The 22849-nt window shown below is 50.4% G+C and overlaps 1 protein-coding gene across 8 annotated transcripts in view; it reads right to left on the minus strand.

The window, feature by feature from the left end:
- SEPTIN6 (septin 6) overlaps window positions 1-22849 on the minus strand; it is a 68004-nt gene that overhangs the window by 21122 nt on the left and 24033 nt on the right. For all 8 annotated transcript variants that reach the window (XM_019824222.3, XM_006943961.5, XM_019824218.3 and 5 more), the window contains 2 exons: window positions 10284-10470; window positions 7140-7301 (listed from right to left, as the gene is read on the minus strand). In XM_019824222.3, coding sequence (XP_019679781.1) covers window positions 7140-7301; window positions 10284-10470 — 349 coding nt within the window. The remainder of the gene's footprint in view (window positions 1-7139; window positions 7302-10283; window positions 10471-22849) is intronic.

Genomic DNA, 22849 nt, shown 5'->3' on the forward strand with positions numbered 1-22849 from the left:
GTTCTGTTTTAGGTGCTGTAAGGGAGGCAAAAGAAGTAGAAGACACACTCCCTCACCCTCTAGGAGCTTACAATCTTGTTGGGGGCACCTGAATTACATACCCAGACTCGTCTAAGACAGAATATGACCAAAGGTTCAAATGTATGGTCCTGTGCCCGCACATAGTAGGTGCTTAATAAACACTCCATGAATGGCAGTAGCAGGGCCATGAAAATAGTAGGGAGGAAAGAAAGACAAAGTACACACAGGGGTATGAGCGTGGTGCTTGCAGGGGTAATGAGGAGCTACGTCCGGTTGATGAAGGTTTTGTAGGTCAGAGAAAAGGCAGCTGACCCCAACTGGTAGCGTGGAGCTTGGGGAACACAGCGCCCTGTCTCCCAGGGAGCTGGCCGGGTTACAAGTGCCGGGACCACTGGCCAAGTGGAGCCACTGAATAAAACAGTGTTTACAAACCAGGTGATCCTGGGTGGGGCTTTACCCAAAAGGGCTTTACACAGACAAGTAAAAGTCCGCTGGGGGAAGCTTCCTTGGCCTGCTTGGAGAAATAGGCCTCAGTCTCAGATATTTGGACTCATTTGCTTCCTCATGCATTCTACAAATATTTACTGAGCCTCTGCTATGTGCTAGGCATAGTAGTACCACGTTGAGAAGGCTCAGAGCCTGCCCCTGGAGAGCGCACAGTCTGGTAGGGGAGAAAGACATGCCAGCAATAATACTACAGTAAAGTCTAGATTATAAACAGAGATTCAAGAGCTGCAGGAACAGAGGAGGGAGCAGCTGACTTCGTGAAATCTAAGCGGGCTTCACAGAGGAGGTAGTAACAATTGAATCTTTCCAACAGCACTGTGAAGTTAGGTATTATTATCCCCATTTTATAGAGAAGGAAACTGAGGCCCAGTTGCCAGCAGAGACACCGTAGTAAGGACCAGAGCCAGGGACGGAACCCAGGGTCTATCTGGCTTCAAAGCCCACCACTGGTCTGCCACTCCCATGTAGGGGGTCCAAGCAGCAGATGGGCTGAGCACTCTAAACCCTGGGGTGAACTTGGCCGGGCAAGGCCAGATTATAAGAAGCAGTTCAATTCTGGAAAAATTCAGGGGGCACCGAGGTCCTGAAAACCCTGCCCAAGGGCCAGAGCCTCCCTGACTTCTGCCACCCGGCTTTGTAGGAGGGACATCGGGGCACAATTCATTCCCACTCAGGGCCCCAAGACATGTTGGGAATCTCAAATCCACCCTCCAACACTTTCTGGGAAAATGCTGTCTCTCTTGCACAGAAGAGGTTCCAAAGCTTCAGCCACGTGACACAAAAGTGCCAGAGGGCGGCGATGCCTGAGGGCTAGACCGAGGGAGGAGGTGAGAAAGAGAACCGCCTTGTATCTTTCTCACGCACCCCCGGCTCTCAGCTGAAAGTGATGGAGGAGGGCATGTCAAGTGGGAGGGACTTCTCTGGGTTCTAGAGGAAAGGAGGAAAAAAAAAAAAAAAAACCACCAGGAAGAGAATAAAGGCATAAAAAACGTCAGGTTTTTATTCCCTTGGGCCTGTTATTTTTATCTCCACAAGACACTGTTAGTTAGAATGACGGGGTCACTTGCTTCCCCTCTGCCTTACAGCGCTGTCATTTTATCTGTCCCCGCTCCAAGACACAGCCCCCGCCAAGGCAGCTTCAGAGGGCTCCTGAGACCTCCCACAGCACACTTTGCAACTGGCATCCAAGTCTGTCCGGATAAGTATATGCAAGGGTATCGTTTCCGAGGGCTCCCAGGCAGATTTTACTGGCCTGTCTCAACAGCCCTACTGGGCGGTTATCATACACCCCATTCATGATTTGGGGGAAGCGACCTGTCTAGGTCCCTAACTCCCAGGCCCAAATCTTCCTGGGGGGCACGAAGGACACGGCGCTTTAGCTGCCAGCGTCTCCCAGCCACCCACAGGAGCCTGCGCTCTGCCTCCTGGCTTAGATGGCATCCGCTGGAAGCCAGCTTACCATGAAGGGCAGGGAATCATGGGGCCGGGCTCTGTCTGGCCCTACTTCTGCCACTCTTGAGAGCCCGGTGGCTTTGACAACCAGGAGGAAGTCGAGCAGAGCGGGGAGGCGCTAAACCAACCAACCACACTCCCGGGGGTGGCACTTTGTATGTGGGGGCCCAGGGAGGAGACCCTGAAGGCCACAAGTTGGTGCGGCGGCTGAACCACGGGCAGATTTGCCCCCCAGGTGTCAGAAGCCCTAGTCCCAGAAAACGCAAGAGATACTCTCAAGCCTCCTCTTGGGAGTCTGTTCTCAGATTCACCTCGTGTCTACCCTAAATTCCTCTCAGTATATTTTACAGCGTTTGGTGAGGGGCGTCTGGGTGGCCCAGTCAGGTAAGCATCCGACTCTTGATCTCGGCTCAGGTCACGATCTCACGGTTTCTGAGTTCGAGGCCCACCCCGGGCTCTGCGCTCAGGGTGCAGAGCCGGCTTGAGGTTCTGTCTTTCCTTCTCTCTGCCCCTCCCCAGCTTGTGCCCTCTCTCTCTCTCTCTCTCTCAAAATAAATAAACTTTAAAAATTAAAAAAAAAAAAGTAGGATCCTAACCTAACTTAAAAAAATAAAGTGTTTGATGATCCAATTGGCACGAATTGTTCTATTCCTGCTCCAGTACAACCATTACGCTTGGGAGGCTGGATGACCGTTCGCCTCAGCCTGGTGAAATGGAGACTGGGGCGCCTGGGTGGCGCAGTCGGTTAAGCGTCCGACTTCAGCCAGGTCACGATCTCGCGGTCTGTGGGTTCGAGCCCCGCGTCGGGCTCTGGGCTGATGGCTCAGAGCCTGGAGCCTGTTTCCGATTCTGTGTCTCCCTCTCTCTCTGCCCCTCCCCCGTTCATGCTCTGTCTCTCTCTGTCCCAAAAATAAATAAAAAACGTTGAAAAAAAAAAAAAAGAAATGGAGACTGTCAGGACCATTTATTCCTTGTCTGATAAGGAGTGGCTTCCTCCCGGAGTGGACAAGATTTCCCATTTCAGGCTCTGACTGGTGATGCTCGCCAAAGGACGTGCCAACGTTGGAAATGGCCCTGCCGCCTCAGGAGAAGGGAGAGGCGGCCGGCTGTGGGTCTCCCTGCGACCCTACTGATGACGTCACCCACGTGCCCTCACCGGGGTCGTGTGCCTTTGGGGGAGCCAAACCCAAGACCTCACAGATGGCCAACCAACTGAGCCGAATCAAGTAGCTGGGCTTATTTCCTGGCCCCTGGCTGTGGTTTGAGCCATTCAGAGAACAACTTTCAATTTGAACAACGTAGCAATTTTTAGTATTTTTTTTAAAAAATTCTTTTTTTTAATATGAAATTTATTGTCAACTTGGTTTCCATACAACACCCAGTGCTCATCCCAACAGGTGCCCTCCTCCATGCCCATCACCCACTTTCCACTCCGTCCCACCCCCCATCAACCCTCAGTTTATTCTCAGTTTTTGAGAGTCTCTAATGGTCTGGCTCCCACCCTCCCTAGCTTTTTTTTTCCTTCCCCTCCCCCATGGTCTTCTGTTAAGTTTCTCAGGATCCACATAAGAGTGAAAACATATGGTATCTGTCTTCCTCTGTATGACTTATTTCACTTAGCATCACACTCTCCAGTTCCATCCACGTTCCTACCAAAGGCCAGATTTCATTCTTTCTCATTGCTGCGTAGTATTCCATTGTGTACGTAAACCACAATTTCTTTAATGTTCATTTTATTTTTGAGAGAGAGAGACAGAGTGTGACTGGGGAAGGGGCAGAGAGAGGGGGGAGACACAGAATCCAAAGCAGGCTCCAGGCTCTGAGCTGTTAGCACAGAGCCTGACGTGGGGCTCGAACTCACGAACCGCGAGCTCACGACTGAAGCCGAAGTCGGACGCTTAACCGACTGAGCCACCCAGGCGCCCCGCAATTTTTAGTATTCACGTCCACAACCCTGAGAGTTAGCAGAGCAAGGGTTGAAAGCGGTGGGCAGCCAGACCTCTCAACGTCCTTCTCTCGTCGACCCCCAATCTGAAGTGGTTTCTCAGACCCACCCATAAGCCAAGGCAGAGGCTGTGACCTCATTACTCTTATTTCCTGCTGTGAAAATCCCTAGAAAATCCCTAGCAGGGAGCGGCGGGATGGCCGCACACTCTTCTCCACTTAGGCAAGAGGCTTCTTCTACCTCCTCCAAACCAGTCCCCGTGACAACTGGCTGGGGTGGCTGAGGCTATGGGGCTGGAGTCAAATCCAGGATTGAAAGGCCAGCACCCATCCCTCCTGCCACCCACGCCCGGGTTTCTGATGACACGGCCCCGTACACCACAGCTTGTCCGAAGACCTTGGGGGCTTTCGACACGGCTGTTCCGGTGGCTGACAGGCTGAGCCATCCCGTGTATGTATTTCAGAGCAGCCACTCCCCACCCTTTCTGCCCCTCACAAGGGGCATTCGCATGCATGCCCCCCTCCCGTGGGCATTGCCCAAGTCCAGGCCTGCGCTTTCCCGCTCAAAAAAGCATAGCGGGATGTCGAGGAATGGGTGCTGAGTGGTGTTATTATAGGGATAACCCTAAAGCCGCTCAAATTTAGTTTTTCAAAGTGAAACACTGGCACGCTTGTAAGGAATGACCCAGAACCTCTTCGAAGCCAGAGCAGCGTGGCTGAGAACCGCGGCTTCAGAGCGCGAGAAGTTTCCAACCTTGAAGCTGAGCCCCAAATGACTGTCACTCCTGATCCGCAAAGGAGTGAGAGGTCTTTTGGGGGGACGCCTCGAGATTGCGGGGAACTCTTTACCTTGTTTGTTCTTAGCAAAGCAAACCGCAAGCCTGAAAGCTACCTGTAGGTAGCTGTAGGGAACCCAAGGGTTTTTTTAAATAATTTTTTTAAGTTTAGGGACACCTGGGTGGCTCAGTGGGTGGAGCATCCCACTTCAGCTCAGGTCATGATCTCCCGGTTTGTGAGTTCGGGCCCCACGTCAGGCTCTGTGCTGTCAGCTCAGAGCCTGGAGCCTGCTTTGGATTCTGTGTCTCCCTCCCTCTCCGTCCCTCTCTCGCTCCCTCAAAAATAAATGAACATTAAAAAAATTCTTTTAGGGGCGCCTGGGTGGTGCAGTCGGTTAAGCGTCTGACTTCAGCCAGGTCACGATCTCGAGGTCCGTGAGTTTGAGCCCCGCGTCAGGTTCTGGGCTGATGGCTCAGACCCTGGAGCCTGTTTCAGATTCTGTGTCTCCCTCTCTCTCTGCCCCTCCCCCGTTCATGCTCTGTTTCTCTCTGTCCCAAAAATAAATAAACGTTGAAAAAAAAATTAAAAAAAAAAATTCTTTTAAATAATAATTTTTTAAGTTTATTTTATTTATTTTGAAAAAGAGAGAGCGAGAGAGAGAGAGAGAGGGGGAACACACAGCAGGGGCAGAGAGAGAGAGGGAGACAGAGACAATCCTAAGCAGGCTCTGCACGCTGGGTGTGGAGCCCGATGCAGGGCTTGAACTCACAAACCGATAGATCACGACCTGAGCCGAAACCACGAGTCGGACGCTTAACCGACTGAGCCGCCCAGGCGCCCCAGCAGGGAACCCAAGTTTGAACGTTATCTACGGGGCCTGATGCTCTGAGGTGAATGAACGTTTCCGGACATCAGGGCCAGTGACACCGTGTGACCCTTCTCTCTAGGCTCCCCTCGTTCTGCAGGCCAGGCACCCTTTCAGATTTTCTCTTGACAGAGCCTGGCTTCCATCAACACGCCCTGACTGCTTGAGAGAATAGGCACCCATCTCTCTGTTCACCCCCCCCCCCCCTTCTTTCTCCTGCTCAGATCGGTCAGAGGATAGAACCCCGCCCATCACAAGCCACAGAGCCTCGCTCTCGGGGCCAGATTTGTCAGAGATGATGAGGGACTCCTCGTCACGAACATATCTCAGGTGTACGGATGGGCAGGAAGTCAGGCGGAGACAATGATTTACCGCCCTGCTACGCTCATTTGTTGGCCAGTTCATAGGAGGTGGGCAGCTGATGCCATAATGATAACTTGGGGGCAGCGGCGGCAGAAAAGTTTTCTAAAAACGGCTTTTATTACCAGGCTTTCCTGAGTTTGGCTATACCCAGGCATTATGTCATCAGGAAAAACTGATGCCTCTCAACAGGGAGGAAAAAAAAAAATCTGTTCCCAAAGCAGAGGCTTTCTGAAAGCCATTAGCTGTCTCCTTGAAATCACAACATTGAAGATTTCACAGCAACAGCATCAACACGTTGTAAAGAAGCACGAGGACTCCCCGCCGTCCCTCGTTACTCATTCCTCCAGTTGGGGGCGGGGGGCGGAAATGAGAAAGGAGTGGAAAGATGGCAAGTCGGGGTGGTTTTTTTGATTCATTCACACTTAATAAAGCAAAGCATAACCCCGAAACTTAAAAAGAACATTTCTCTAGTCACCAGACAAATCGGAGGCTATATGTCATTTTTCCTCCTGGGGGCAGAGGGCTCCGTTCTCCGAGTACAGATTATCCTGCAGTCTCGGGAGCAAGCCAACTTTTTGGCCGTGGTTGCCATGGCATTGTTTGGGTCAGAGATGAAGACCGTTTGCCTTTCTGGCGGTCCCGTGGGGGCTGGCTTAGACCAAGGCGGCATCAAAGAGGAGGGTGGCCGGAGAGGTCCAAATTCCCGGCTCCAGACTCTTCCTGAAGTTGCCCTTTCCCTCCCTCGGTCTCTGGCAATTAATCTCTACATCTCTGAGGCTTTCAAGCAGCCACCACTAGGGGAGAGGAGCTGTTTTGGTTCTGGATCCTTCCTCACAAACCCCTGAGACTCAGATGATCGAGAGTTGAAGACACTAAAACGGACAGGGATGTCTAATGGCTAATTTGTAAAAATAATAATAATACAGGGGCGCCTGGGTGGCGCAGTCGGTTAGGCGTCCGACTTCAGCCAGGTCACGATCTCGCGGTCCGGGAGTTCGAGCCTCGCGTCAGGCTCTGGGATGATGGCTCAGAGCCTGGAGCCTGTTTCCGATTCTGTGTCTCCCTCTCTCTCTGCCCCTCCCCCGTTCATGCTCTGTCTCTCTCTGTCCCAAAAATAAATAAAGGTTGAAAAAAAATATTAAAAAATAATAATAATAATAATACAAATAAACAGCAAATGGTCAGAAAGTTGAACCCCTGTTGAACTCACGTTCATGGTTCCATTGATCTCTGCCACGGACTCGTCATCTGTCGGGAACTGGTAGATCTGAACCCCGTTGCTGACAAGTTCACTGGTGATTTTGATTTTGAACTTCGTTAGCTCACTCTTAGAAATGGCATCTGATTTGGCAATGATGGGGATGATGTTCACCTAGGGAAGGAAGGGGCAAAGTGGGATCATTGCTGGTGATCTGTGGCTGAGAGCAGCGTGACAGAGGACCTCCACCAGCTGTCAGAAGGAACAGCTCAACCCAATGGTCTGGGACTGGCCCCCTTGTAGCCAGGTTACAATAGAATAAATGACAATGGGTGCTGTTTGCTAAGTGCTGAGTACATGGATTAAGCCAACTCATCCTGACAACAACCCTCTCGTTTTACAATGAGAAATTGAGGCACAGACAGGCTAAGTAACTTGTCCAAGGCAACAGAGCAGGTAAGTAGCAGAACTGGGATCCAGATCCAAGTTTAGCCTTATTCCTAAACCCATAGTCTTAACCAGCTCAGACCCAAGCTCATGAGCTGTGTGATATCTTAATATCAATAGCACTGCTTGGGTGATTCATTTTTTTTTTTAACGTTTATTTTTGAGAGACAGAGAGAGACAGAGCACGAGCAGGGGAGGGGCAGAGAGAGAGGGAGGCACAGAATCCAAAGCAGGCTCCCGGCTCCGAGCTGTCAGCACAGAGCCCGGCACCGGGCTTGAACCCATGAACCATGAGATCACGACCTGAGCCAAGGTGGGACACTTAACCGACTGAGCCACCGAGGCACCCCACTGCTTGGCTGATTCAAAGCAGAAGGATGACAGCTGAGAATCTGTGGTTGATGAGGGGGGAGGTGGCCACTCCTTGTTAACAGTGAATTGTCCCAACCTATCCAGTGCAGGCTAGCCCCAGTCACTGTGACAGTGACCCACCCACTTGGGTGACGGCACGGAGGGGAGGCAGGGCAGAGCTCGGTAAAGATGCACACCCAGCCCCCTTCTGGCAGCAAACTTATGGACCAACCCGGCTGGATGAAGGAGACCCTCTCAGTTACAGTCTGATCGAGTCTTCATGCAAAAAGGGTTATACTGCCCTCATTCCACGATTAGTTTCCGCATAAAGCAAGCAAGTAGACATGCCTGATTTCAGACAGTAGGGGGAGGGCCCAGGGCCACCCCAAAGTTCAATCCACCTGAACCCTGCTCCTTGAAATTACTCCAAGAAGGCACAAGGCTTCTGCTGCTGGAAAGTAAAGAATCGTGAAATGCACATGCCTTCATGAGACAGGGCACACCCAAACTCAGGTTCACACGGAGACCACAGGCGTTCCTGCCAGCAGGCTCGCGCGCGGCAGCGTGGGTGGTGCTTGGGCCCCCGAAAGGAGCCCTACACTTGGAAGATGAACTCTGCCTGCTCGGCACTTTGCCTTAGGAGAACCTCTGGAGATTGCCGCCAGTTTCCGGGTGCTAGGTGAAAGGACCAGACCCTGCAGGCACCTTTCTTGAAGTCTATTCAGGAGGCTGGTTGGGGGGAGGTCAAAGCCAAGGTGGGACAGCAGGCAGAGCAGATCCCCCTTGTCGCTTTTCACCTGGTCCCCATAGACACACCTGCCAAAGGCTGCCTACTTAACCCAACCCAGCCACCAGGCCACCAGCGCGTGGCTCTCTGCTGCCCTGTACAGGACACGCAGGGCATGATGACATTTCCAGAGCAGGCAGTTAGTCACGGGTTGGCGAGCTCGGTGCTGCAAAAAAATGAAAAAAATTACTCCTGTTCTGATCATAGCTGAATGTCGGTTTTTAGCACTGAGGTGCTAGCTAGTAAATAGCGCATATAAATTGGACTTTTGTAAAGTGAAAACTCCTTGGAGTCAGAGAGAGCTAGGTCCAAATCGTAGACCTATCACAAGCTGTCTGACCCGGAGCAACCTACTAGGCTCTCTGTGCCTCAGTTTTCTCATGAGTGAATGGGAATAATAGTATCTGCCACCCTGGATTACTGGAAGGAGGAAAATAAAATATTGCATCTCACGTACTGGTCCCAGTGCCAGGCACATATGAAATGTCAGGGGGAAATGTTTTTGTTTTTGTTTTTTTGTTTTTTTTTTTAAGAATCCTGCATCGAGGGGCGCCTGGGTGGCGCGGTCGGTTAAGCGTCCGACTTCAGCCAGGTCACGATCTCACGGTCTGTGAGTTCGAGCCCCACGTCGGGCTCTGGGCTGATGGCTCAGAGCCTGGAGCCTGTTTCCGATTCTGTGTCTCCCTCTCTCTCTGCCCTTCCCCCGTTCATGCTCTGTCTCTCTCTGTCCCAAAAATAAATAAACGTTAAAAAAAAAAATTAAAAAAAAAAAAAAAAGAATCCTGCATCGATTCTTTCGGAAAGCAAATAATCCTTTCACATGAAGAATTCTTGTCCAATCTGGTGTGGGACTTACATTTTCCAGTTTCTCTTAAAGCGGGACGTGCCTGACCCCCCCCCCCCACCACCTTTCTCCGGAACGGAGGTCATATAAGTCGGTGTCACAGATCCGAGTTCGAATCTAGATGCTGCCGGGAGCTGGCTATATGACAACAGGCAAGTCATTAGTCTCTTAGAGCCTCAGTTTTCCCTTCTGTAAATGGGGGATGATAGCGTTTGCCTACAGAGTTGTGAGAATCCAAGGAGATGTTCCATGAGGTCCCCACACGGGAGTGGCATAGGACGAGGATTTGACAAGCAACAGCGGTCGTTGTTGAAATAATTACGGATCATAGAGAACAGTAACTCTCAAAGTCAAGTTTTGCACGTTTGATCCTAGGACAGGCCAGTGAATACTGGAGCAAAGGAAAAACACCTTTCCGTTGCCAAGGGCTGAGCCCCCTAGGCCCAGCCGGCCACCTTGCCTGTATCCAGCCTTGTCCTAACCAAGAGGGATCAGGGCCGAAAGACGGCTCAGGATAAACCCACGCCCAGCGCTGGCAAAACAGATCGCGAAGCACGCAACACGGGCACTGGGTCCGTGACACCATCTTTCTGGGACACCGTCTGAGGGACAGGGAGTGAAGGAGAGGGGGAGGAGGCCACAAATCCTCTCCCGGAATCTGGCATCCGCGTTGCACAAGAGACCAGTAAGCTAGATTTCCCACCTGCCCCCGCCCCTGCCCCCGCACCTTACTGTCCAGTTTCTTCATCGTCACGAGGTCCAGAGACTTCAGGGAATGACCCGTGGGGGCGATGAAGTACAAGCAGGCGTGGATGCGGGAGTCATGGTAGGCGTGCAGGACCCTGCGGATCTTCAACTCTTCCTGCAGGTAGGCCTCGAACTGGGCGTCGATGAATTCCACGATAGGCTTGTAGCTAAAGGGGGGAGCAGGGAAATGGCCTGATGGCTGCCAAAGCTGGGATTTCGATCCAGCCCCTTTTAGTTTAGTTTTTAATATTTGTTTATTCGGGGGAGAACACAGCGGGGGAGGGGCAGGAGAGGGGGACAGAGGATCCGAAGCGGGCTCTACGCTGCCAGGCTGACAGCGGCGCGCCCGACGCGGGGCTCGAACTCACGAACCGTGAGATCATGACCCGAGCCGAAGTCGGACGCTCAACCGGCTGAGCCCCCCAGGCGCCCTGATCCAGTCCCTTTTAGAAGTTTAAAATGCCCTCGGTAATCTGACTCTGCACATCCTGCTAGGTTTCTCCATCTCCCTTCAGTGGGCCTCCGATCCCGTCAGGCCGGCCACCTCCTTGGTCCGCGCAGGAGCCAAACTTAGGCCTATCCGTGTACCTTCACTCTGGAATGCCCCACTTCTCTCTTCTCGTCCCAATCCTGCCCTCCCAGACCTCAGGAGCCATGGAATGCCCACCTTCTCTCCCACACGGCCTTCCCCACCTCTGCCAGAAACCCCTTCTGTGACCTCAGATCGCTTACTCTTGCTTCACGAGGATCACCGTTCCCTCAAATAGACTGCGTCCCTCTGAGGGGCAGAGACCACGACGGGCACGTCTCTGTCCCCCATGGGGCCCCGATGCAGTGTGGCGCTCACTGGCATCTCTGGGGGTCGGGGGGTTGCTGATCGCGCTCCAGACTGGGTCCCCCCGTCTTTGCTTCCTCCGTCTCCCCCCAGCGCCTAGTATGGGAGCTGGGTCCCAGGGGATGGCCAGGACGGGGAATGTTGGCAGAAGGCTCTGGGCTCTGCTCAGTCTTGCTGGGTTCATGGCACTGCCTACGAGGCTCCCCCGAGGGCCAGATAGTTTTCTGGTTCTCATTTCCTTCAAGAGCGTGACTTTAAAACCTAAGCATTTGGACAAAATTTGGTAAAGACGCTCCCCTCCACACCCTCCACACATGTACATACACACACACACACACAGCTCACTGAGTCTCCACGCAGAATCCCCTTTATGACCCCAAGTCCTGCCAGGGCGTCTTACACAACAGCCAGCCCTCGGCTCCTCCCTGTCCTGGGAAGCTGTCTCTTTTCTCCCAGGCCACTCCTGCCGCCCCTGCAGCCTCTTTCTGCTCTAACTAGGTCAGCTTTGCTTCGGCTTTGCCTCTGCTTTTATCTCCCCGTCTCTCTGATCTGTCTCTCTGATCTCCCGGTCTGTCTGCAGTGTCCGGGGCTTCCTCCCTTCAAGCTAGGAGAGGTTTGTCATCCAGCCCCGGGGAATAGAGTTTGCAGATCCCACTGCTTGATGGAAACGTGATCAAAGGGGGTGCGGGGACCAGCCAACGCTTCCCACCTGCAGGAGACCCCCAACTTGAGCCTTTTTGAAAGATCCCCCGGTAGAGAAGGGAAAACAGCTTTAAAAAAAATAAAAGAGAATCACCAAATCCTAGATTCTGAGAGCCACATACAGAGGAGAGATCCATGCAAGGTATCTCTGGAGCTCCAGAGAACAATCTAAAAATAAGATCCTTTTTTTTCTTCCTTTGATCCCTCTGAGCCAAACATCATTCTGAAGGGTAACAGCATCCAAGAATCTCTTGGTTGCAGACATCCTTAGAAGGTTCTTGAAGAATTAGGAGTAAGGGGGGGGGGGTGCATCCCTTAGACTTATCTAATTAACTTTTGGGTGATGGGCTCATTTGTCTCCATTATATAACTCTTTTCTTTTTCTTTTTTTTTTTTTTACTTGATTTTTTTGGTTCTATGAAAGGAACGGAAAGAGTGCATTTTGAGCTTTTTCTAGCCCCCCACCCCAGTCCCTGGTAATACCCTGGGCCTCTCTTTCAGCTCCTGCGTCAGGCTCTTAGGGGTCCCCGAGGCGGTGCCTGGATCAGACCAGCCAAACCAGGCAATGAACCCACAGCGTTCGGTTTAGATTAATCCTGAAGGGGTGATCTACCTTTACCTTTGTCTTACTCACCTGTGTGTCCTCGGTGTCCAGCATGCTGATCTGGAATAGAGTAAGCGTTCCACCCCACTCTGCTGTGCTCACTGGTCTCCAGTCCATGATAAACAAAACCCCTTACTCCCGGAGACAGTCTCTGCACAAACGTTCCCTTCTCCTGGGCGATACCTGACTCCCCTTCAAAGACGCGGCTTCCCTCATAAACCTTCTCAGCTGGGCAGTTCTACATCTCTCACACCCGAGCTCTGTGGAGGGGCGGAGAGGGCACCTTTCTTCTTGCTCCTCATTCCCTGCCTCCCTACAATCTCTTCCATCTCCTCCAAAACCCATCGCCAACATAACCCACCCCTCATCGTCACTCATGTTTTAGGGCACAGGCTCTTCATCTGGGGTCCACGGACCTCCAAGGGGCCTATGGATAGAATTCACAGGACCCACGAACTTGGGGTAGGAAAAGAACCACCTCGTTGCCACCAAGCTCTCCTGAAAGCTTAGCAATTTCTTCAGGCACAAGGGTACGTAACGAGCTACAGGAATTTGAGCAGCACGTGTGATTTCACAGTCAATGGAAATCACCGATATGTTGATTTCCTATCGCAGTTGTTGCAAATATCTCAAAATAGCCTTTATACTTACACACCTTCTAAATGATGAGAGTTGTGGACCTGTGTATAGATATTCTGGGAACTAACAAAGGACGTGGATTACTAAGTCACAATTCGAAAACATTTCGGGAACTGTATTTTTAGTATAAGAGTCGTGTTTTAGGCATTTAAAACCGTTATTCTAAGAATGAGTCCCCAGGCCTCACTGGCTAGCTAAGGAGGCCAAAAGCACAAAACAATTCCTTGCCTGGACATTATTACTTACTCCTTTCAGATAGTGACGTGTTCTGTGAAGACAATAAGATAGTGGCGATAAAAAGTGACCAGGAGAGGGGCGCCTGGCTGGCTCAGTCAGTTAGGCTTCAGACTTCGGCTCAGGTCATGATCTTAACAGTTTGTGGGTTCGAGCCCCGCGTCGGGCTCTGTGCTGACAGCTCGGACGGAGCCTGGAGCCTGCTTTGGATTCTGTGTCTCCCTCTCTCTCTGCCTCTCCCCTTCTCGTGCTCTGTTTCTGTCTCTCAAAAATGAATAAATGCTAATAAATAAATAAATAAATAAATAAATAAACAAAAGTGACCAGGAAGGCTTCCCTGGCAACGTGACCTTTGAGCTGCACCGATGGAAATAAGAGAGCCATGAAGGATCTGGGAGAAGAGCATTCCAGAGAGGAATAACAAAGATAATGGTCCAGGGGAGATTTCCAGTAGGTAGGAGGCAAGGGAGCTAGCTGGGAGCGGAAAAAGAACAATGAGGTATTCACAACTGCCCAAAGGTGAAAGCAACCCAATGGCCATCAACCGCTGGCTGGCTGAATAAAATGTTGGATCTCCAGACAATGGGATGTTACTGAGTCCCTAAGAGGAAGAACAGACTGATATGCGCTGCCGCTGCCGTAGGGACGAATCTTGAAAACACCCTTCAAGTGAAAGAAACCAGACACAAAAGGACAAACATTGTCGATTCCACTTAGATGTGTGCCTAGAATAGTCAAAGTCACAGGGAGAGAAAACAGAATAGCAGTTGCCAGGGAATAAGAGGAGAGGGGAAAGGGAGTTATTCTGGGGGGATAAGAATGTTTTGGAACGAGGCAGACGTGATGGCTGCACGACACTGGGGATGTATTAAATGGCACTGAATGGTTCACTTTCAAACAGTTATGATTATGAGGGACGACTGGGCGGCTCAGTCGGTCGAGCCTCTGACTTCAGCTCAGGTCAGGTCATGAACTCACAGTTTGTGAGTTCAAGCCCCGCATCGGGCTCTGCGCTGATGGCTCAGAGCCTGCTAGGGATTCTGTTTCTCCTTCTCTCTGCCCTTCCCCCATTTGTGTGCGCGCTCGCTCTCTCTCTCTCTCTCTCTCTCAAAATAAATAAATAAACTTAAAAAAATTGTTTTTCAGATGACCTTGGGTTTCTTAAACAGTGTAGAAAACTAATGATTTTACCGCTCAACGAGCACTTTTCAGTGGTCGTCCTCCTTGACACTGTTGACCAGTCCCTTTTTTTTTATATATTTTTTTTAACGTTTATTTATTTTTGAGACAGAGAGAGACAGAGCATGAACGGGGGAGGGTCAGAGAGAGAGGGAGACACAGAATCTGAAACAGGCTCCAGGCTCTGAGCAGTGAGCCCAGAGCCCGACGCGGGGCTCGAACTCCCGGACCGCAAGATCATGACCTGAGCCAAAGTCGGACGCTCAACCGACTGAGCCACCCAGGCGCCCCGACCAGTCCCTTCTTAAAAACACTGCCCTCTAGCTTCACTGCCACCAGAATCTCCTGCCTCTATAACTCTTCTCACTCGCCTTAAACCTTGGCCCGTCTGGAAGGTCCCATCCCGCACCATCTTTTGGTGTCTTGCTCTGCATTGCACATGCATTCTCTGCGTGCCGGTCCTCCGTGCAGACGCAGCCATCCGAGCCTCCCCTGCCAGAGACTCACGAGGCCTGGTCACAGACAACCGTCTCGGACAGCAAAACCAAGGTGGCACAAGGTCAAGTCTATTGGAACAATGCCCAAAGTAATAACAGCTAATTCAGTCTATCACCATCCCTGCAGGCACCTCTTCTTCCCTCTACCCCCGTCCCTAGTCCGCTCTGTCCTCCCTGGACTCATCCCCCCCCCCCCAGCTCTCGTCCTGTAAACACACTCCCACTATGCCCTTTGAACCCTACCCCCCCACCACCACCACTGAGCCACGATAAACACAATTGCCTACGGCTTTGCCACTCGGGCATGAGGTCCTTGGACCGCAGGCACGGGCATCAGCTGAAGGCTTGCTGGCAATGCAGTCAGTCCCCAACCCAGACCTACAGGACCAGAATTTGCATTTTCTCAAGAGCCTCAAGGCCTTGTGTGCGACATTAAAGTGTAAGCAGTGTTGGCCTAGGTCATCTTCCTTTTCAGAGAACTTGCCTCTTTGCCCTAATGGAAACCTAATTCCGCGGCCCCCCCCCCACCCCAGGATGCCGCAACCCTGAGGGCATCTGTACCTGGCGGCCGTCTCTAGCACAGGCAGCTTGTTCTCCCACAGCCTGTGTGCCTTGGGGTCAGCGGGGTGGGCATTCGTGCCGCCCCTCAGTGCCACTCCTGGACTGGGACTCCTCTCTACCTCGGTGTAAAACCCTTTCTCCTTTTGACACGCACACCACCCTCCTCTTAAAAAAGAAAAAAAAAAGTCTATTTTAAGAGAGAGAGAGAGCACGCGCAGGGGAGGGGCAGAGAAAGAGGGAGAGAGAGAAAATCCTAAGCAGGCCTGAGCTGTCAGCACAGAGCCCGACGCAGGGCTCGGACCCACGAACCGTGAGACCGTGACCGGAGCTGAAACCGAGAGCCGGATGCTTAACCGACCGGCCCCCACCCCCAGACACCCTCTTCTGCTGTCACCTGACCCACAGTCCTTCTCCCCATTCTGGGTGACTGCAATGTGCTTGCGGACAACCCATCAACCTCTAGCCTCTTTATGCCTTGATTGTCTGAACTTCACAACTGTCACCTCCCCCTGCTCCAGCCAACTCCATGCCTTACCATTAGCCAGACCAGCTTCACCCAAGACATCCTGCCTCTAACACCCCGCTCTCTGACCACAGGCTCACATCTCTCCAACCCCCTTGCCCCTCCGATCCTCCTAAACCCGGTCTTTCACCTCATGGAGTCCTCTGGGGCCTTGACCACTGTTATCTCACAGGCTGTCAGCCCCCTGTTGGCCTCATGTCCTTCAGCCCGGGCCGAACCCCATAACTCACGACGTGAACCACTCTTTTATCAACACCTTCATCTCCGTTGCACTCAGCACGTCGTAGGCTATTGTCTACCCTCGTCGTCGGCATCCTAGCTGACACGTTCGATGGATACATTTGGTCTTGAAAGGTAAACACTCAGAAGGGTTTTCTTTGTTTTAGGTTTCCCATCAATATAGATTTCATTCACTCGACAAATAGGTACCGAATACCCACTGTATGCCAGTTGGCTAACTCGTGCTAGATCCCCCACAACGATTTAGTTGCTCCGTGTTGTGGATTCTTTCTCTCACATTCTCAAAGCTTCTGCTCCTGTTCAAGCCCTCAACACCATCATCATCATCATCATCTCTCTCTCTGCCTCAGAAACATCACCCATGGGGCGCCCAGCTGGCTCAGTTGGAGGAGCATGCGACTCTCGATCTCGGGGTCGTGAGTTCGAGCCCCATGTTGGGCGCAGAGAGGACTGCAAAAAATAAACTTTAAAAAACAAAAAAGAAGTCGCCCCTGACCTCTTTGCCTCCCCCTAGACAGTGCCTTATCTCTTTCTCCCAGTCCAGGAAAGCTTTTTAAACGAGCGGTCTACGCCCACTTTATCTGCTTCCCTTTTTTAAACTTCACTCTGTTCTAAATGTATTTTTAACTATGTGACCGATACATGTACTCACTCTCCTCTCCTAGGAGGTAACTACTATTTTCAGTTTGTTAATTCTCTTTGCCGATCTTTTTTTCTGTGCATTCATACGGGGCGGGGGCGGGGGGATGTGTTTGCTGTCTTATTGTGAAAGGTGGATTTATACCAATGGCATCACGGTCTGTGTCTCATTCTGTGACTTCTCTTTTCACTTAATGACATGTCCATGTGAGTCTACGCAGACCTACCACATTCTTTCCAACTGCCAAATACAATGCCCTGGGGCGGCGGTACCACAGCTCACTTCGTGGCTCTGTTGGTGGAAATTTAAAGTGTTTAAAAGATTTTTTTATTCCCCTATCCAGCGCTGCAGTGAATACACTTGTCATGAAGTGTGCAGTCGTTTCTCTAGGCCGTATACCTAAAAGTGGAATTGCTGGAGCATAAGGTTTTCGCATTGAAAATTTTGACAGATCTCACCATATGTGCCCTCTAAAAAAATCTGTATCAATTTACATTCCCGGCAACATAAATGAAATCAGCTGGTGTTAGCAGCCATTGCATTATCATCTTTTATTTTTTGCAAATCTGATGGATGAAAGATCTATTTCATGGTTTCCTTTTGCACTTCCCTAATCACCGTGACCTTGGGTGAGCATCATTTCATATGTTAATTGGCCATTTACGTTGCCCCTTCTGTCAATTACCTGCGTCTCATTGAATTGTAGCTCTTTTTACAATTGAGAAAGATGTTTTGTCTGTGGTGTAGGTTGCAATTATCTCCTCCCCGTGTGTAGTCTGTTCTTACTTTTGTTTATAGTATCTTTCAATACAAAGGGTGGTTTTTTAATTTTAATAAGTTTAAATCTGTCGGTCTTTTCTTATATGGTTTTTGGATTGTGTCACAATTAGAAAAGCATTTTCTACCCCTAAAGCTATAAAAATATTCTCCTATATTTTCTCTTATATTTTTAGAATTTGTTTTTAATCCAACTGGAATCTATTTTTGTGGCCAGTGTTTGTGTGGGAGGGTCTCATTTTATTTTTTCCTAAAGGGTGGCCTATTTTCTTTTTTTTTTAAAAAGATTATTTATTTTGAGGGGGGAGGGGAAAAGAGACCGAGCCCTAGCAGGTTCTGCACCTTCAGTACAGAGCCCGTCAAGGGGCTCGAACTCACGAACAGTGAGATCATGACCTGTGCAGAGATCAAGAGTCGGAAGCTTAACTGACTGAGCCACCCAGAAGCCCGGATGGCCTATTTTCCCAGCACAATTTCCTGAATAGTCCATCCATTCCCTGCTGACTTAGATATGCAAATTCCCATGTAAACATGAACTTGATTTTGGTCTCACTTTTCTGTTCTATTGCTTTTTTTTTATTTTTATTTTTTTAACGTTTATTTATTTTTGAAACAGAGAGAGAGCATGAACAGGGAGGGTCAGAGAGAGGAGGAGACACAGAATCTGAAACAGGATCCTGGCTCTCAGCTGTCAGCACAGAGCCCAATGCGGGGCTCGAACTCACGGACCATGAGATCATGACCTCAGCCGAAGTCGGATGCTTAACTGACTGAGCCACCCAGGTGCCCCTGTTCCATCGTTTTGCTACTTTTTTTAAAGTTTTATTTATTTATTTTGAGAAAAAGAGAGAGAGCACACAAGAGAGGTGCAGGGGTGGCGGAGAGAGAGAATCCCAAGCAGGGGATCCAACGCGGGCCTCCAACTCAGGAACCGCGAGACCGTGACTCGAGCCGAAATCAAGAGTTGGACACTTAACCGACTGAGCCACCCAGGCATCCCTCTTTCTGCTATTCTGATGCCTTTATTTACTTACCTTCCATTCACTCATGGCAATTGAACTTCTACCCACAACCTCCCTGGAATTGTTATTCCTTAATGTACTAGTGACCTTCATGTTGCCAAACCCAGTGGATATTTTTCAGTTCCATTTATTATTCCCTCCCCAGATGCTACATGGTACAACTCTCCCTCGATTCTTCTACCAATAAAAGTCATGATCATAACAATATCTTCTGTTCTTGAGTTACTGTGCCAGGCACTGTTTAAGCATTTTGCACACCAGACCTGTCAACTGTGCCTCACCACAACCCTCTAGGGTAGGCACTGGTATTATCGTCATCCCCACTTTACAGGTGAGAAAACTGAGCCCTAAAGAATGGAAGTGTTTTGGGGCGCCTGGGTGGCTCAGTGGGTTAAGCATCCGACTTCGGCTCAGGTCATGATCTCACACTCCGTGAGTTCGAGCCCCGCGTCGGGCTCTGTGCTAACAGCTCGGAGTCTGGAGCCTGCTTCGGCTTCTGTGTCTGCCCCTCCCCTGCTCATGCTGTCTCTCTCTGTGTCAAAAATAAATAAAAACATTAAAAAAAAACTAAAAAAAAAAAAAAAAAAGAATGGAAGTGTCTTGCAGTGTAAGCTCCAGAGAGTTGGTGTTTCTTTTTTGCAATGCAAGTGCTAGAGGCATCCACTTCAGAGATGACTGATTATCTCGAAAAAACACGGGTTGCCAGCCACCTAAAGGTAAAGAGCCAGCCACCTCTCCGCACCCGCCCTCCACCCCCCACCGGGCTCCTTTGTTTCAGAAATCTTGGTTGATTTCCTTATGCGACCATTTGGGCCATTTGCTTTTCTCTTCCAGCGCTTTAAATTCACGATCTCCCAGCAGCTGGGGCGCCTGGGTGGCTCAGTCGGCTGAGCATCCGACTTCAGCTCAGGTCACAATCTCGCGGTTCGTGGGTTCGAGCCCCGCATCGGGCTCTGTGCTGACAGCTCAGAGCCTGGGGCCTGTTTCCGATTCTGTGTCTCCCTCTCTCTCTGACCCTCCCCCGTTCATGCTCTCTCTCTGTCTCAAAAATAAATAAACGTTAAAAAAAATTTTTAAAAATAAATAAATTCACAATCTTATGTTTTAAAGTCACCGATCTAGAGCGAGCCCACCAAAGCCTGGGCCTAAACCCCCCACCTAGATAAAAGCAGAACCAGGACCTGTGAATAATAAACCTTTTTGGTCCTCAAATTTCCTGATGGTTATTGCTGAAGGCATCTTGTTAGCGTAAGAACCACAGGGGCCGGTCCAGCCACCACATTAGGCTGAGAGCAGCACAAAATGTTTGTCCAAGATCTCTGGGCTAGTAAGTGCAAGTTGGGATCTGAACTCAGGTCTGAGAGCAAAGCGTAAGCTCCTAAGCACGCCTTTTTCTAGCCTGGCTCAATCTCCCTCTTGCTCCGACGTCTTTTTTTTTTTTTAATCTTTATTTTTGAGAGCGAGCATGAGTGGTGGAGGGGTGGGGGTGGGGGGCAGGGGATCCGAAGCGGGCTCTGCGATGACAGCAGCAGGCCCCATGTGGGGCTCGAGCTCACAAACCATGAGATCATGACGTGAGCCAAGTGCTCAACGGTCTGAGCCACCCAGGTGCCCTGCTGCTACATCTTTTAAATAGTGGCTTTCCCCAGGATGTGGCCTGAATCACTGCTCTTCGTAGTTGACCATGCGCCCTGAGTAAAGTATGGCATCCTGGTGTTCTGTTCTAATGAGGTTGCACGGACATATCTGTGCCCCAATGGCCCCGTCAGTATGGAGAAAACACCGCTTTTTATTACAAATCCCTGGATCCTACTCCGCCCTTACTCCATCCCTGGGCGGATCTTACTCCGCCCCAGCCCACTTTCTGGCAGGCTTTTCATTTCTGCTTCTTCGAGTTTGTATTATTTGATTTTCTATTAGTACGTATCATGTTTATAATCAGGAAAAACAATGAGGCTATTACAAGTGTGACGGAAATAGATTAGCCTCTAAAGTGCCGTCGTCGGTTCGGTCCTCCCAAACCATCATTACCAAGGCTGTTTCCAATGTTAGACATGCTGAATGGGGGCACCTGGGCGGCTCAGTCCGTTAAGCGTCTGACTTTGACTCAGGTCATGATCTCGCAGTTTGTGGGTTTTTTTGTTTTTGTTTTTTTTTTAATTTTTTTTCAACGTTTATTTATTTTTGGGACAGAGAGAGACAGAGCATGAACGGGGGAGGGGCAGAGAGAGAGGGAGACACAGAATCGGAAACAGGCTCCAGGCTCCGAGCCACCAGCCCAGAGCCCGACGCGGGGCTCGAACTCACAGACCGCGAGATCGTGACCTGGCTGAAGTCGGACGCTTAACCGACTGCGCCACCCAGGCGCCCCTCGCAGTTTGTGGTTTTGAGCCCCGCGTCGAGCTCGGTGCTGGCGGTAGAGCCCACTCAGGAATCTCTCTTTGCCCGGCTTACTCTCTCTGCCCCTCCCCCACTTGCACTTTCTCTCCCTCAAAATAATGACTAAACTTAAAAAAAGAAAAAAAGATATGTTGAATGTGTGTTACTGAGACTTGCCAGAAATTTAATAGAAAAGATCCTGAGCAGTCTGCAGCTGAGATGACCCAAAATATCCCCTTTTCCCCAGGGTCCAATTTATTCTCAACCAAACAAGATTAGCACAATAAGCAAACCTATAAAAAGCAGAGGTGTGTCCGTCTAGAATTTCGAATTTTTTTTTTTAACGTTTATTTTATTTTTGAGACAGAGAGAGACACAGAGCATGAACGGGGGAGGGGCAGAGAGAGGGAGACACGGAATCGGAAGCAGGCTCCAGGCTCTGAGCCATCAGCCCAGAGCCCGACGCGGGGCTCGAACTCACAGACCGTGAGATCGTGACCTGAGCTGAAGTCGGACACTTAACCGACTGAGCCACCCAGGCGCCCCTAGAATTTCAAATGGAAACCAAAATTCGGTTCAATCACTAAGAAGCTAAATCTATTTGTTCGTTAGAAGGAAATGAGTATGGCTGTTGGAGCTTTAAGGGAGAAATAGGAGTGGGGCGCCTGGGTGGCTCAGTCAGTTGAGTGTCTTGACTTCAGCTCAGGTCAGAATCTCGCAGTTTGTGAGTTCGAGCCCCGTGTCGGGCTCTGTGCTGACGGCTCAGAGCCTGGAGCCTGTTTCGGATTCCGTGTCTCCCTCTCTCTCTGCCCCTTCCCCGCTCGTGCTCTGTCTCTGTCTCTCAAAAATGAATAAACGTGAAAAAACAAATTTAAAAACAAGGGAGAAATAGGAGAACTGGGGATCCAGTTCATCCAAGAAGCAAGAGAATCCTCAAAGGATGAGCAGACCCTTCTCAAAGTGATGAACGGCCTTTTCCAAGACAGGTACGTGTGATAACCAAGTGACATCTAGTTAAATCCAGATGGTGCCCGACCCCCAGCCCTCCACACACCCCCAGCTCTGAGGCACCCCACCCCTCACTTGTGCACCATTCTGAATAAAGCTGATATGAACATCATAGTCAAATTTGGTAACAACCCCTGCTCAGTCTCTCTGCAGAATGTCTTTTGCTCTGTTTGCTCAGTCAACATCCTAAGGTGTTCGTCTTTAGCCCAGTATTCTGATCCCTGGATGGTCTTACGTGGCTCTGTGGCTGGAACACAGCTCCCTATACCTTGATAACCCGAATCTTTATTTCCAGTGCAGACCCTCTGCTGACCTCTAACCCTGTATGTTCCCTTGCCTCCGCCTCGAGGTCATCAGGTCTCTCGGTCCCCAGACAGCTCAAACTCGACATGTCTAAAACACAGCTGATTGTTTTAGAACCTTGGTCTCTTATATTAATTCTTTCACTGAACACCGTCACCATTGGTAGACTCTCCAAAGCCAGAAATCTGGGCCTCATGCTAGATTCTTCTTTTGCCTTCACAACCCCACACCAGGTCTCTGCCGAGTCCTGGTGATTCTACCTACTCAGCATTTACCAAATGTGCCTCTTTTTTTTCCCGTCTCGGCATCTGTGTCACCTCTGGCCTTGATCTCATTGGTCCAACAGTCTCCTAATTGGTCTTCCTACTCTCCATACCCTTCCGAAGAATCCTCTTCAAAGGTC

The sequence above is a fragment of the Felis catus genome, chromosome X (assembly GCF_018350175.1).
Source record: "Felis catus isolate Fca126 chromosome X, F.catus_Fca126_mat1.0, whole genome shotgun sequence".
Lineage (NCBI taxonomy): Eukaryota > Metazoa > Chordata > Mammalia > Carnivora > Felidae > Felis > Felis catus.